The 12,265-nt window shown below is 63.0% G+C and overlaps 5 protein-coding genes across 6 annotated transcripts in view; 3 read left to right on the top strand and 2 right to left on the bottom strand.

The window, feature by feature from the left end:
- Nucleotides 1-305: 305 nt before the first annotated feature.
- Nucleotides 306-3,201, top strand: AMSG_06061 (uncharacterized protein; the record flags this gene model as incomplete). The annotated part of the gene is made up of 3 exons (XM_013902113.1): nt 306-665; nt 821-3,109; nt 3,187-3,201. The coding sequence occupies 3 exons, from the start codon at nt 306-308 to the stop codon at nt 3,199-3,201; spliced, it is 2,664 nt and encodes an 887-aa protein (XP_013757567.1).
- A 42-nt stretch (nt 3,202-3,243) lies between these two features.
- AMSG_06060 (poll protein) lies at nt 3,244-5,289 on the bottom strand (the record flags this gene model as incomplete). The annotated part of the gene is made up of 2 exons (XM_013902112.1): nt 3,244-4,449; nt 4,813-5,289. 2 exons carry the CDS (start codon nt 5,287-5,289, stop codon nt 3,244-3,246), a joined length of 1,683 nt encoding a protein of 560 aa, XP_013757566.1.
- Nucleotides 5,290-5,573: 284 nt separating this feature from the next.
- AMSG_06059 (LMBR1 domain-containing protein 2-B) lies at nt 5,574-7,661 on the bottom strand (the record flags this gene model as incomplete). Its single annotated transcript, XM_013902111.1, has 1 exon — nt 5,574-7,661. One exon carries the CDS (start codon nt 7,659-7,661, stop codon nt 5,574-5,576), a length of 2,088 nt encoding a protein of 695 aa, XP_013757565.1.
- An 870-nt stretch (nt 7,662-8,531) lies between these two features.
- Nucleotides 8,532-10,877, top strand: AMSG_06058 (cell division control protein; the record flags this gene model as incomplete). The annotated part of the gene is made up of 1 exon (XM_013902110.1): nt 8,532-10,877. One exon carries the CDS (start codon nt 8,532-8,534, stop codon nt 10,875-10,877), a length of 2,346 nt encoding a protein of 781 aa, XP_013757564.1.
- A 1,022-nt stretch (nt 10,878-11,899) lies between these two features.
- AMSG_06057 overlaps nt 11,900-12,265 on the top strand; it is a 1,538-nt gene continuing 1,172 nt past the window's right edge. The window contains exon 1 of one of the 2 annotated variants that reach the window (XM_013902109.1): nt 11,900-12,084. In XM_013902109.1, coding sequence (XP_013757563.1) covers nt 11,933-12,084 — 152 coding nt within the window. In that variant the 5' untranslated portion in view covers nt 11,900-11,932. Of the gene's footprint in view, nt 12,085-12,130; nt 12,209-12,265 lie in introns of those variants that run through there. The other variant, XM_013902108.1, reaches the window with a different exon arrangement.

The following is a 12,265-nucleotide window of genomic DNA, read 5'->3' as shown; positions in this document are numbered from 1 at the left end:
GACCCCCACCACACACACACACACACATGCCCACAGCCATCCTGACGCATCGGCTGCTCATATCACTCTACACTGTCGCACTATGTGTGGGCCTTTCCCAACCAACATTGCCTCCGCCTCATCGTGCGGGTCTGCTGGCCACCTCGCCCTCGGGTGAGCAGTTCATGTGGGGCTGCTGCGGGGTGTACCCGGTCCCTCCCGCCTTTGCCTCCCCCATCGCCCTCGCTCCTCATCCTCCGGCGGCTGCGCCCATCAAAGTCTCGCTCTTCGCCGATCCACAATGCTCTGGCCCGCCCGACGCAACCATGATCCTGCCGATCCCCATCGCCCTCGCCTCGGGGCCGGAGCTGCCGCTGCCGTTTGTCCTCAGCTGTCTGACAGTCGCCGAAGCGCATGCCGAGAGCTCTACAACATCATCCGACAGCTCAGAGCAGTCGCTGCCGCCACCGACACCAAGCCGCCCTGTCACCCCACCGCCGCGTCCAGAGCCGCATCATGCCGCCCGGGTCATCATCTTCTCCCGTCCGGGCTTTGTCGGCAAGCAGAGCTCGCTCGGCCAGGGCGCGTTTTCGCTCGGCGGCTCCGTGGCCGCCGACTTTTCTGTCCGCCTCGCCCGTGGCCTACAGATTGCCTTCTTTGTCGACGACCGCTGCGCTGGCGACTCGGTCTTGCTGACTTTCTCCTCGCCCTCAGTCCGCACCTTCCCGCTCTCGCAAGCCTCCCCCCTGTCGCTTGCGTCCGCATCTCCGCCATGCGCGACTCTGGTGCCGTCATCTTCCCGGCCAGAGGCTATGCTGCTCGACCCGGCCTTCCTCCGCAGCCACTCGGCCCAGGCACATACCCACCCTCGGTGCTAGGATTCTCACCCATTGCCTCCATCGATGTCTCACCGGGCTTTACCGTCCACGCACACATGGCCAACGGCGTCGTCGACTCGGCCTCGGAACCGCGCCCGGACATTGACTGGCGCAGCATCCGCTCGCTTGCTGTCCTCCCCATTTGTCCACGCGGCTGCAACGGCGGGCGCTGCATCGGCCCTGCCCGCTGCGCATGCCTGGATGGCTGGATCGGCGACGACTGTTCCAGCCGCGCCGTCGACGCCACCTCGCGCGTTGTCTGTCCACTCCTCACGCTTCGCGCCGGCTCGCGCGTATGGTGCTCCATTCAGCCACGCTTCCGCGACGCTTCCGTCACCGGCGTGGCCGGTCTTGCTGCCGCCTTTGTGGCCACAAACATTGCCACCGGCGAGCGCCTTGTTATCGACGATACCGCCCGCTTCGCCTTTGACGTTGTCGGGCCGCCGCTGCCCTCGTCGTCGCCGCGCGAGCTGATTCGTGTCGTCGTTGCCGCCACTGGCCACATCCTCTCAGTCCCGCACTTTGCGGTTGTCGGCACGCCTGACGCCACCTCGACTGTGGCTTGCAATCACTCGCTCCCGCTCTCGCTCTTGCCGGGCTCTTCCGTCGACTGTGAGCTCCGCGCTCGCCAGGCCGATGACGCCATCATGGCCCGCTCCTCCGACTTTGCCCTCGCCGTCGATACTGGATGTCTCGCCGCAACACCGATCACGCCGCTTCGCACAGCGCGCATGCCCGGACGTGCCCAACTGGCGTCCACCTTTCGCTTTCGTCTCATCGCCAAGCACACTCCGGCCTCGCAGGACTGCCCATGGTCGGTCACTCTCGCTGATGCCACCACTCGGCTCCACACTCCGCATGTCAGCATCTATCTTCCGCTAGCTACCGACCATCTGGGCCAGGCCTCGCTTGCACTTTACGCTGGCAATCTTCGTGCCGCCGCCCGCCATGCGAGTCAGGCCGTCGCCCACACTGGCGACACTGCCGCCGTCATGCTCCATGCCGACATCTTGCTCCGGCTCGGTGAGTTTTCATCTGCTCACGCAGAGTATGAAGCCCTGCTCGACGCGCGCGGCAGTAGTCTCTCTCGCCCAGCACGACGGTTGTTGCGTCTTGCCCTTTACCGCGCAGCCAAGCTTGCGCGGTCCGTCGCGACCGTCCGCAAGCTTCTTGCTGCCAACAGCGACATCAACTCGTCCGCAGCCATCAACAAGGCCATCAGGGCGCTGGAGCTGATCCAGCCTGCCGCAGACCTCGCCCGTTGTGCACCAGATGTTCTCTTGCTGCGCGCTCAGGCCGCACTCGTCGTCGATGCCTACGCGCTTGTCAAGTACGACGCATCTGTCATCCTGGCCACCGATGGTGCCACCCCGTACCAGGTCGGCTCTGCCATCCTCACTCTTGCGCGCAGTCTCTTGCGCACCGCCGGCCATGTCGACGGTGCTGCCGCAAACTTTAGAGCCTGTGCCCGTGCTCGCTACGGCGCTGCCACTGCCGAGGCCTGTGCAAACGGCACTGCGCTCGTTGTGCGGCTGCGGTCAGCGGCGGCAGCACCGGCAGCCTGCCTCGCTGAACCAGGCTGCAGCCTGGCCGAGTCGGATGCCCTCGTCTTCGCAGCCGCCAGCCTGCAATCAGCCTGCCTCGCTGCCACTGACCATCAGCCGGATGCCGACACACTCTGCAATGCCGCGCTCGACTATGATGACCGACTCCGTAAGCGCCGCCGCCGGCTTCGAAAAGTTCACGGCGCACCAGATGCCACGTCCGACGCTGCTGTCGCCATGGTGATCCACCTGGGTCGGCTCGCACTCACCCGCGGCGAGCTCGACAAGGCCATGGTATTGTTGCGGCGCGTTGCCAATCTCGCCCCTGGCGATCCGCGCGTCAACGAGCTGCAAAAGGCCATCATCGCAGCCCGCGACGCCGCCGCCGCCGAGGAGCAAGCCGAGGTCGGCGACTACTACGAGATCCTGGGTGTTGCCCGCAACGCCACCACCAAGCAAATCAAGGCTGCATATCGACGGCGGGCACGCGAGCTCCACCCTGACCGCAACTCGGCGCCCGACGCCGACGAGATGTTCATGCGCCTCGCCGAGGCATACGCCGTGCTGTCGGATCCCGAGACCCGTGCCCGCTACGACGCTGGCCAGGATGTGTCGTCAACGCATCGCGCATCTGGTGGTGTCAAGTTTCACTTTGACAAAGAGGCCATGGCCAATCGCAAGCCGGGTGAAAAGGTCAAGGCCTGGTTTGTCAACGATGACGGCGAGATCGAGTGGACAGAACTTGATCCCGACGACCACGCCCCGCCGCCGCGCAAACCTGCAAGGGCTTCGCCGCTTGACAATGTCCAGCGCCACTGCTGCCTTCCCGACCCGGACGTGGGCTAAATGTCGCGCTCTTCGGGCGGGACATACTTGAGGCCGAGCGCCTGGAAGACAGCTTCTTCGGTAAAGAGGCCAGGGATTGGCAGATCGCTCTTGGTGTCGCGGGAGAAGCGGCGAACAAGCGCGCGCTCCGACAGCGAGTATCCCTGCCGGCGAGCCCAGGTCCGGACCGATCGGCAAAAGTGCTCAGAGCCCGAAAAGTAGAGCAGGGCGCAGCCATACTCGGACTGCTTAAACGACTTGAGGTCAATGCGCCGATGAAGTGAGTCGGGTCCGAGCCGGCAGAGTCCCATGTACGAGTCGCCCCGATTATCCGAAGTGAGATCGTGGGTGAGGAGGCCGGCGTCGTGGAGTGCTGGCACCACCCGCGAGACAGCGCTTACCGCTACCTTGTCATCGGGATGGGTAAAGAGCACGTCGATGTCGCCGCACGTCAGTCGCCCGCGCCGGTATGATCCACACACCGTCAGTGCCACACCCGGGACGACAGCTGTGGCCACTTCCCGAACCCGTGCTTCGATGGCCATGACCTCGCTCCGCGGAATCCGGCTCTTGATGTCGTGGTAGTACTTCAGACCGATCGCCTGGTTGGTGGTGAGCGAGTCGGCGTGATCACGGACGTCGCGGAGCGTCCGCCACCCGCGCTGGTGCACCCATTTGCGGGCTGTCGCCGCGCCCACGCCCCAGATCGACTGAAACAGCTCAAGCGCTACAACCTTGTCGTCGGCCTTGAAGTTCTCGAGCTTGCGCAGCGAACCGGTGTCCAAAATCTCCTGGATTTTGGCGCCGAGCTTCTTGCCGATCTTCGGCAGCTTGGTCGCCTCGGCGCCCGACTTGAGTGCAAAGGGAAGCTTGGCGATCCGCCGAGCTGCATTGCGAGTTGTGTACTCACGCCACTGGTCTCCCTCGGCCTTGTACATGTCGGCGAGCTCGTTGAGCTGGCGGGACACAAGCATGTTGTTCCCCTTAGGATCTGTCGCTTTGGCGCCCTGGCATGCAAAGAACTCACGCGACGCAAGGACCCGCGCCTTCTTGCGACGCTTCTTGGCCAGCTCGTCGCTCACCTCCAGGCTCACCATCTTGTCGCTGCCCGCCACCGAAAGGGCCACCGTCCTGGTGCCGCTGACATCAGCACGCCTCTGGTGCTCGCGCCGGTACTGCTGGTACTTTGCCATCTTGACCTGGGCCACATACTCTTCGTCCGACTCGCCGTCCAAAGACGAGCACGAGAACGACGAGCTCTGGCCGGTGAGGCTCGATGGCTCCGCTGGCGTTGGGGGCGCTGCGCTTGAGCCTGCTCCGCCCTCGGCTCTCGCCCTCGGAACAACGCACACGGCTCGAGCATACTCGTCGTCGGCCAGCAGATCATCATTGTCGGCGGGTGCCATAGCCACTGTCGCCGTGCCTGCGGCGGCCGGACGAGAACGCAGCATCTCGGGCATGGCCAGGCCAGATGTGGCTGAAGCTATGACTGGAGCTACTTGCCGCGGCTCACAGCTTGGCTCGGGTACCAGAGATGCATGTGTGGGTACAGCTACACGTGGAGTGCCTGAGAACGGGTCCAACACGTGGAGCCGGAAGTCATGCGGCGAGATCGGGCTCTGCTGCTTGAGCGAGTCGACGAGGTAGTCCAGCTTGTGGAAGCGCGGTTCTTCCTGCGGCGTGTTGCTCTCATTCCATGTTGTCTGCCTCAGCCACTCGATGAGCTCAGACACATCGAGGTTGGCCACAATGACATTGGTCGTCGGCGAGACAAAGTCATGGACAGCACCCCCGAGCGCCGCCACCCGATTGCGCAGCACTCGGCCCTGAACGGCACCGATCCGCAGCGGTACTACGTACACCCTGACATCTGCCCATGTGCCATCCGAGCCAGCGACCAAGGGGGCCGATGGGGCCGACGCGGCCGACGCGGCCGACGCGGCCGACGGAGCCGATGGGGCCGTAGACGCCGTCGAGCTGGTTGTGGCCGTGCTGCGCTTGCCCCGCTTGCCTCCGCGCTCACTCCCTCCACTCGCTGCGCCCTTGGCCCTCCGCTTGGCCATGCCTACCACCTGCCGCCTGTCGCCTGCCGCCTGCCGCCTGCCACCACCCAATTCGCCGCGGGAGTGGCTTGGAGTGCAGTGCTTCGGTTGCTGACCACACGGCTTCGGCTGGGGTTGTGCTGCGCCGAGGCAACCTGGCAACCACGCACGATGATGGACCGGACAGCTCACTCTTTCAGCACAATTTCACAGCAGTCATCTCTCACACTCTCGGAGTGTGTAAGGGAGAGTGTGTGGGTCTTTCCTCTTCAGACTACATGAGCTCATCAAGAGCTGGGAACCAGTCACAGATCGTCAAACAGGTTGCGCCCGCTGAAGCGGTAGACAGGCGACTCATCGTCGCCGTCGCCGGCCCGGCCACGCTCACCGGGCTCGGCAACAGCCACGCCAGGTGCGCTGCTGTGAACTTTGTCGTCGTCGTCACGGTAGCGCGTCCGCGTCGGCCCAGCAAGGAGCGAACGGAGTGACGAGTAGCCGGCGCCGGCGCCGGTGGCATCTGTGGGTGGCTCATCGTCGATGCGGAGACCGTTGAGATCGAGGTTGATGGGCTCGAGCGGTCGCGCCTCGGCGGTTGTGTCGGCGAGCGGGCGACGTGCCGACGAGTCTGTCAGGGCGGAACGACGACGGCCCGAGATGCCAGACTTGATGGCGCGCTCGCGACGGGCGCGCTCGCGGGCGACGATGGAGCGGCCGAGACCGACAGGCGCGTCCGAGTCATCAAATGAGTCCTCAAACATAAACGAGCGGATGTGGAGCCAGGCAAGGATGCGCGAGTAGACGTTGAACAGGGTGCACAGGCACAGGATGAGGATGAAGAGCGGGAAAATGGTGTTGAACTGCTCGCCAAGGAACGGCACAGCGGTCATGTCGCCCATGATGTTGGCAAACGCGGTGTCGACGCCTTCAAACTCATGCAGCAGGAGCAGGTAGTTGTAGCAGATGGGCGCAGCCAGCCGCGAGAGGTACGCCGCCGAGAACAGGAGCGAGTTGGCCGAGGACAAGCCGCCGGGCACCAGCTTGTAGTACGAGAATAGCTGGACCTTGAATAGTGTCGAGTACGCGCAGACACAGAGGTAGAGGACCGGAAAGAAGACACAGATCTGCAGGCCGGCGTCAGTAATGTTGCCCGAGTGAATGGCAAGCGCAAAGACTGAGAGCACTCGATCCTTGTGCTTCGAATTGACGAGAAAGAGCACGCACTCGGACCAGACCACAAGCGCCGAGAGTGCTGCCAGCGCCACTGCCGCAATGCGGAGCGCGTACGGCGCGAGCCGGACATACCACCACCACTCGAGCTTGTCCAGCAGCGGGCCAAGCCGTGAGCGCCGCGGCGGACGGAGGAGCGAGACAACCGTGCGCTGCGGCGCGCCCCGCGCCTTGACCACGTCTTGCAGAAAGAACGCCGAGTCCATGAGCGCGTCAAACTGGGCCTCGGCCGTTTCAACCTCGCGCACCGCCCGCTTCATCCGCCCGTGCAGCGCAGCAATGTACGATCGAGAGACGGCGTCAATGTCAACTGCGGTTTCGTCGTCACTCAGGTGGAGCTGCATCCGTGCCTCGTACTCGAGCGGCGTCGCCGCGAGCAGGACGTCAAAGTACCGGTGCAGCGACTCAAAGTGCCGCGCCACAGGCTCCTCCATGTTCTTGACAGTGGCGATGCAAGTGACCAGCTCGGTCTTAGCATCCTCGATGTGGACAAGCAAGTTGTCGGCCCGGAACTCGGCAAGCCGAATGCCGCGCTCGTAGTCGGGCGCGTGCCAGAGCGCGCGCGGGACCTCGACGAGGCCGTACCCGAGGAGCGCGACGAGGAGGAAGAGGCCCCACGCGTTGGACGCCGCAATAGCAAATCCAACCAGATCCGAGCCGTACAGGTGCTTGGTCGCCATGATGTAGACGAGAAAGATGCCGAGGAGGACGCCCATGGCGCCGTAGAACAGTGCGTTCTCGCGGATCGAGGTCTTGCACTTGCCCCAGAACGAAAAGTCGCCGGCCTCCACATATGACTGCTGCAGCGGGACGACCAACCATGTCAGCGCAAAGGTCGTCCAATAGAACACGTTCCACAGCACATACCGTGTCGGATGCGGGAGGTAGGTCCACGGCTCGGCCCCGCACGTGCCGCGCCCGCTTTGGTCCGCTTCTCCTGATGACGGCGGCACGCCGCTCGACAAATGCCCTGCTCGGCACGCCTCGTACACAGTTGAAGAGACGTCAATAGTCAGCAGCACCACAATCGAGAACGAGATCATCCATCCCACATACGTTGTTGCGTACGCCAGTGCAGGCGTCGCCTTCCACGACCCGAACCGCCGCAGCGTCAGCCATGTGAGGACACCCACAGCGAGAAACTCGAACACCACAGGCACCCACATGCCGCAATATGTGTGACCAAGGTAGTAGGGGGTGGGGTGGGGGGGGTGGGGGGGTAGGGGGAGGGGGGCAGGGATGGAGGAGTGGGGTGTAGCACACCTCCAACAGCGGCTCGTCGGCTGTTCGCTGGCCAGTCGGTGCTCGCTGGTCTCTCGTTCGGCGAGCAATCGTTTGGCGAGTCATCGTTCTCCGAGCGCCCAAACCGGAGGAGGAGCGACACGATTCAGCAACGCAAGTGACCCGGGCGGAGAGGCAGCGGTGGCAACCACGGCGGCGCTTACGTGTGTGGTGAGCGAGCGCCTGAAGTGCGTCCGAGTACGTGAGCGAGCAAGACCCAACGCTAATTAGGTATGTTTATGGGAATGATGTAGAGGTCTGAGTGAGTAGAGGGTGCGTGTGGCGGTCCATGTTTGGCTTGGGTGGGTGGTGAAAGCCGGAGCGGGGGTGGCAAGTCCGTCCCGAGAGGGGAGGCGGTGTGAGGCGGAGACGTTGTGGCCGTGATGGCAAAAAATGGCGTTGCTTCCGACCGCCGTCGCCGATGGCTTGCAAGGCGTACCGAGCGCGATAAGCAAGGAGGAGACGAGCGAGTGGAGGCAATGTGTTGCTTCCGGCTCTGGTAGTTGCGGTGTGGTGGTTGGTTGTGGTGGGAAGAGTTGCTGGGTAACACTGTCGCCTGTTGTCGTCTCGGAAGGGGTGGCGGCACGGAACGGCGCAGGCAGCAAGCCAGCGTTGCGGGCGTGGGTGGTCGGTCGTTGGCCGGGACGTGCTCGTGATGCACAGGGGGGGGGGGGGACAAGGGAGGAGATGGGCGGACTCACGCAGGGGAGACAACACGGCAAGTAGTGGGCGTGAGTGGTGGTGATTGTGCAAGGATGGGCAAGGACAAACGAAAGGGCTCGCTCGATACCAAGCCCATGGCCATGCCTGCAAAGAACCCGGCTCTCGCTCGCGTCGGTCGCAAGACACGATCCAACTCGTCGCCGCACATCCTGGCAGCAAAGGCGGTGCGCGACAAGCAGATGACCAAGCAGCGGAAGAAGAAGCGCCGCACCGGGCCGCCCAAGACCACACTCGAAAAGTACCGCCGCAACGTCGTCGAGCTCATCGAGCAGCAGGAGACCAAGGTCTCGCTGCCGGACGTGCTCGGCATCTCGAACCTGCTTGCTCGTCAGCAGCGCCGGCTCTCAGGTGCATCACGCGAGGCCGGCAGGTCGATGGGCACACTTCCGACGCTCAAGTCTGTCGCCGAGGTCTCGAGTGGCCCGAGCTCTGCACCCCGCGACGCTGGCATTGTTTCGGCGCCGACACTCAACGCCAGCGTTCACAGCACGGCGGCCAGCTATGGCAAGGCCAAGGCACAGGCAGAGGTGACGTCCAAGCCGGACGCTGGTTCGTCATCGTCGTCGCTCTCGTCGTCGGGCGCGTCATCTGACTCGTCATCGTCGAACCTGGTCAAGGACAAGACTAAGGCCAAGGCCAAGACAGCTACAGCAGCCGCAGCAACGCCGGCCGCATCAGCACAAGCTCCGGCAGTGACCGACGCCAGCGCGGCCGATGGCGCCAGCACAGCCGGCGCGGCCGGCAAGAGGTTGGACTCGTCGTCGTCGTCGGGCTCGGCGTCAGACTCGTCGTCGAGCTCGTCGTCGGGCTCGTCGTCGTCGTACTACGGGTACTCGTCGTCGTCCGAGGCGGTGGTGCAGCTGGCGCGGCCCAAGTCGCTGGTAGAGCTCATTGCCGAGACCGAATCACCATTTGGGGTGCCGGACTCGGAGAGCAACATTGTGGTCGACGCCGAGGCTGCCAGCACGTCTGGGTGCTCGGTCAAGGCGGGGACGCTGTCCAAGCTTGTAGAGCGGCTCGCATCTGCGGGCCAGTCGGACATGCAGTATGGGCAAGCGTTTTTGATGACATACCGTTCATTCATGACGCCTTTCCAGCTGCTGGAGCTCCTCATGCTCCGGTGGTTCACGCCACCGCCGCCCGAGCTGCAAACCGAGGCTGAGCTCGAGGAGCACGCGACCAAGGTGCAGAAGCCGATCCGGCTGCGGATTCTCAAGCTGCTCAAGAACTGGCTCGACCAGTACACGTACGACTTTAAGGCGGACGATGGCGCACTGGTGCGCCAGCTGCTTAAGTTTGTGGAAGAGGCGACGGAGGGGACCGGAATGGCGGCGTTTGCGGCGCAGCTACGCAATTCGGCGACCAAGAAGCTGCTCAAGCTGTCGGACCACGGGTCGGGGACCATGGCGGTCTTCGACCAGAAGCCCCCGACAGTCATAATGCCCAAGCAGCTGCATCCGGCGCAGTATACGTTCCTCAAGCTCTCGCCGGTCGAGCTTGCGCGGCAGCTGACAATCATGGAGTTTGATCTCTACCGCCGCATCAAGCCGTGGGAGTTCCTCAATCAGGGCTGGACCAAGAAGGACGTGACGCCGCTGCCGTCGCCGCACATTGTGGCGCTGACCAACCACTTTAACCACGTCGCAGAGTGGGTTGCCATGGAAGTGCTCCAGGCTGGCTCGCTCAAGAAGCGGGCCAAGACTCTGGTCCGCATCATCGACATGGCCTCGGAGCTGCGCGCGCTCAACAACTTCAACGGTGTCATGGAGATCCTCGCCGGCCTGCAGACCACCGCCGTCTACCGCCTCCGCGCCACATGGAGCTCCATTCCCGACGCCGCCTTTGATACCTTTGAGTCGCTCAAGACCCTGCTCTCGCGCGAGAAGAACTTTAAGAACATGCGCGACGCGCTGCCGACCCTCAACCCGCCCATCATTCCCTACGTCGGCATGTGGCTGACTGACCTCACGTTTCTAGAGGACGGTAATCAAGACGTTACCCCGTCGGGCCTCATCAACTTTGAGAAGCGGTTCATGATCTCGGCCGTCATTCGCGACGTCCAGCAGTACCAGCAAACCCCGTACTGCCTCCGCCGCAATAGGCCCATCCGCCGCTGGATCGCTTCGCAGCCATCTAACATGCTGTACTCGGAAGACTCGGCTTACGAGCTCTCGCTCGAGGTCGAGCCGCGCGAGGGCGCGCCCAAGTCCAAGTCCAAGTCCAAGTCCAAGAAGAAGGCGGCCAAGAAGAAAAAGTCGCGCTCGCTCTTTGCCACCCTCCGCCGCAAGAAGAAGAAGACCGTCACCGTCATTGACGACAATGGCAACCAAGTTGCCCTCGACGGCGCCCATCAAGCCGAAACCCCCGACCAGCCGTAGCACCAGCTGTAGTTTACTGCCTCGATTGGACCCCCCCCCCCCCCCCCCCTCCTCCTCCTCCTACTCCTTCTCCTCCTTCCCCTGGAGTGCCAGTACCGAGAACAGGTATGTTTGGCCAATGAAGCTCTTGGATGTGCCGCCTATGGCCCCTTCCCCCTCAGTAATGTGCTAGACTCCAGTTGCCCACGCCCGATCCAGCGCCCCACGACATCACGCAACAGCCTCGCACGCCGCGCGCAGATAACCCCCACCCCTTCTCTCCGTCTCCTTGCCAACATGTCCATGGCCAAGCTCAAGTACAAGTTCTTCAAGCTCTTCACCTCGTGCCCCATCAAGGCCTGCCGTCCCTCCAGAACCGTACGCCCCCCTCCCACTTTCCCTCTCCAGCCGTGTGTCGTGCCGCCGCAACACGCTCCGCATCGCACACATACCCTCACTCTCACTCACTCACCCACTCTCACTCTCACTCACTCTCCCTTACACTTCACCTGTTTGTATTGTGTTTGCGCAACTTTCTGCAGCGGATGGCCAAGATGGCCATGTCCTCGTAGCCTTGGCCCTGCTTGTCGGCAGCAGCTCTGCCGTCATCGCTCGCCGCAGCATGGCGCTCGGCCATGGGCATCAGTGACATCATTAACAACGACAGAACCAATCGATCGATCGCGTGGGTTGTGGTTGTATGTGCATCGGTGTGGGGAGGAGGAGGGGGATAGGCGATGCAGCAATGAGCTTGGGCTTGCTTGGGCTTGGGAAGGGTGGCCAACTTTGCCAAACGCTGCCGGGCCGTAGCCCCCGAGCCAAAGACTCGGTCTGTGCATGTCACAGGGTGGCAACACATACCCGCATGTGGGATCAGCTCCCTATCGGCGTTGATCCGTCAGGCGTAGCCAGGATAGCCCACATGTTTGGCTGACGAGTATTGAGCCATGTCAACAACCCGCATGCGTCCATGCCACCAATGCAACTGACTGGCACTCGCTAGCCACTCCTTCTCCCCCCCTCGCGGGGAATCACCTCACTCACCTGCGACCATCCGGTAGCAGAGAGCAGGTAGCATGGCTTCACCAGTGTGTGCATCACTGTTCTGTCTGGTCAACATTGGTATTCTAGTCTTTGCCTTCTATTGGCCCATGTGGTATGTGGTGGTGGAAGAGACCGATGATGGCTCGGGTCCCGTCAAGACAGAGTCCAAGTTTGGCCAACAAAGGTACGAAGAGACGAAGGTGTGACACCTTCCAGGGAAGGGGGGGGGGGGGGGGGGGGTAGCCACGGGGAAGGAGGAAAGCAATATATATGTGTGTGCATGTTCATGTGCATGCGCATGTGTGTGTGTATGTGTGTGTGTGTGTGTGTGTGTGTGTGTGTGTGTGTGTGTGTGTGTGTGTGTG

Source organism: Thecamonas trahens (genome assembly GCF_000142905.1).
Source record: "Thecamonas trahens ATCC 50062 unplaced genomic scaffold supercont1.25, whole genome shotgun sequence".
Taxonomy (NCBI): domain Eukaryota; order Apusomonadida; family Apusomonadidae; genus Thecamonas; species Thecamonas trahens.
Note: the sequence above shows the minus strand (reverse complement) of the source record. Positions and strands in the feature narration are given on the sequence as shown.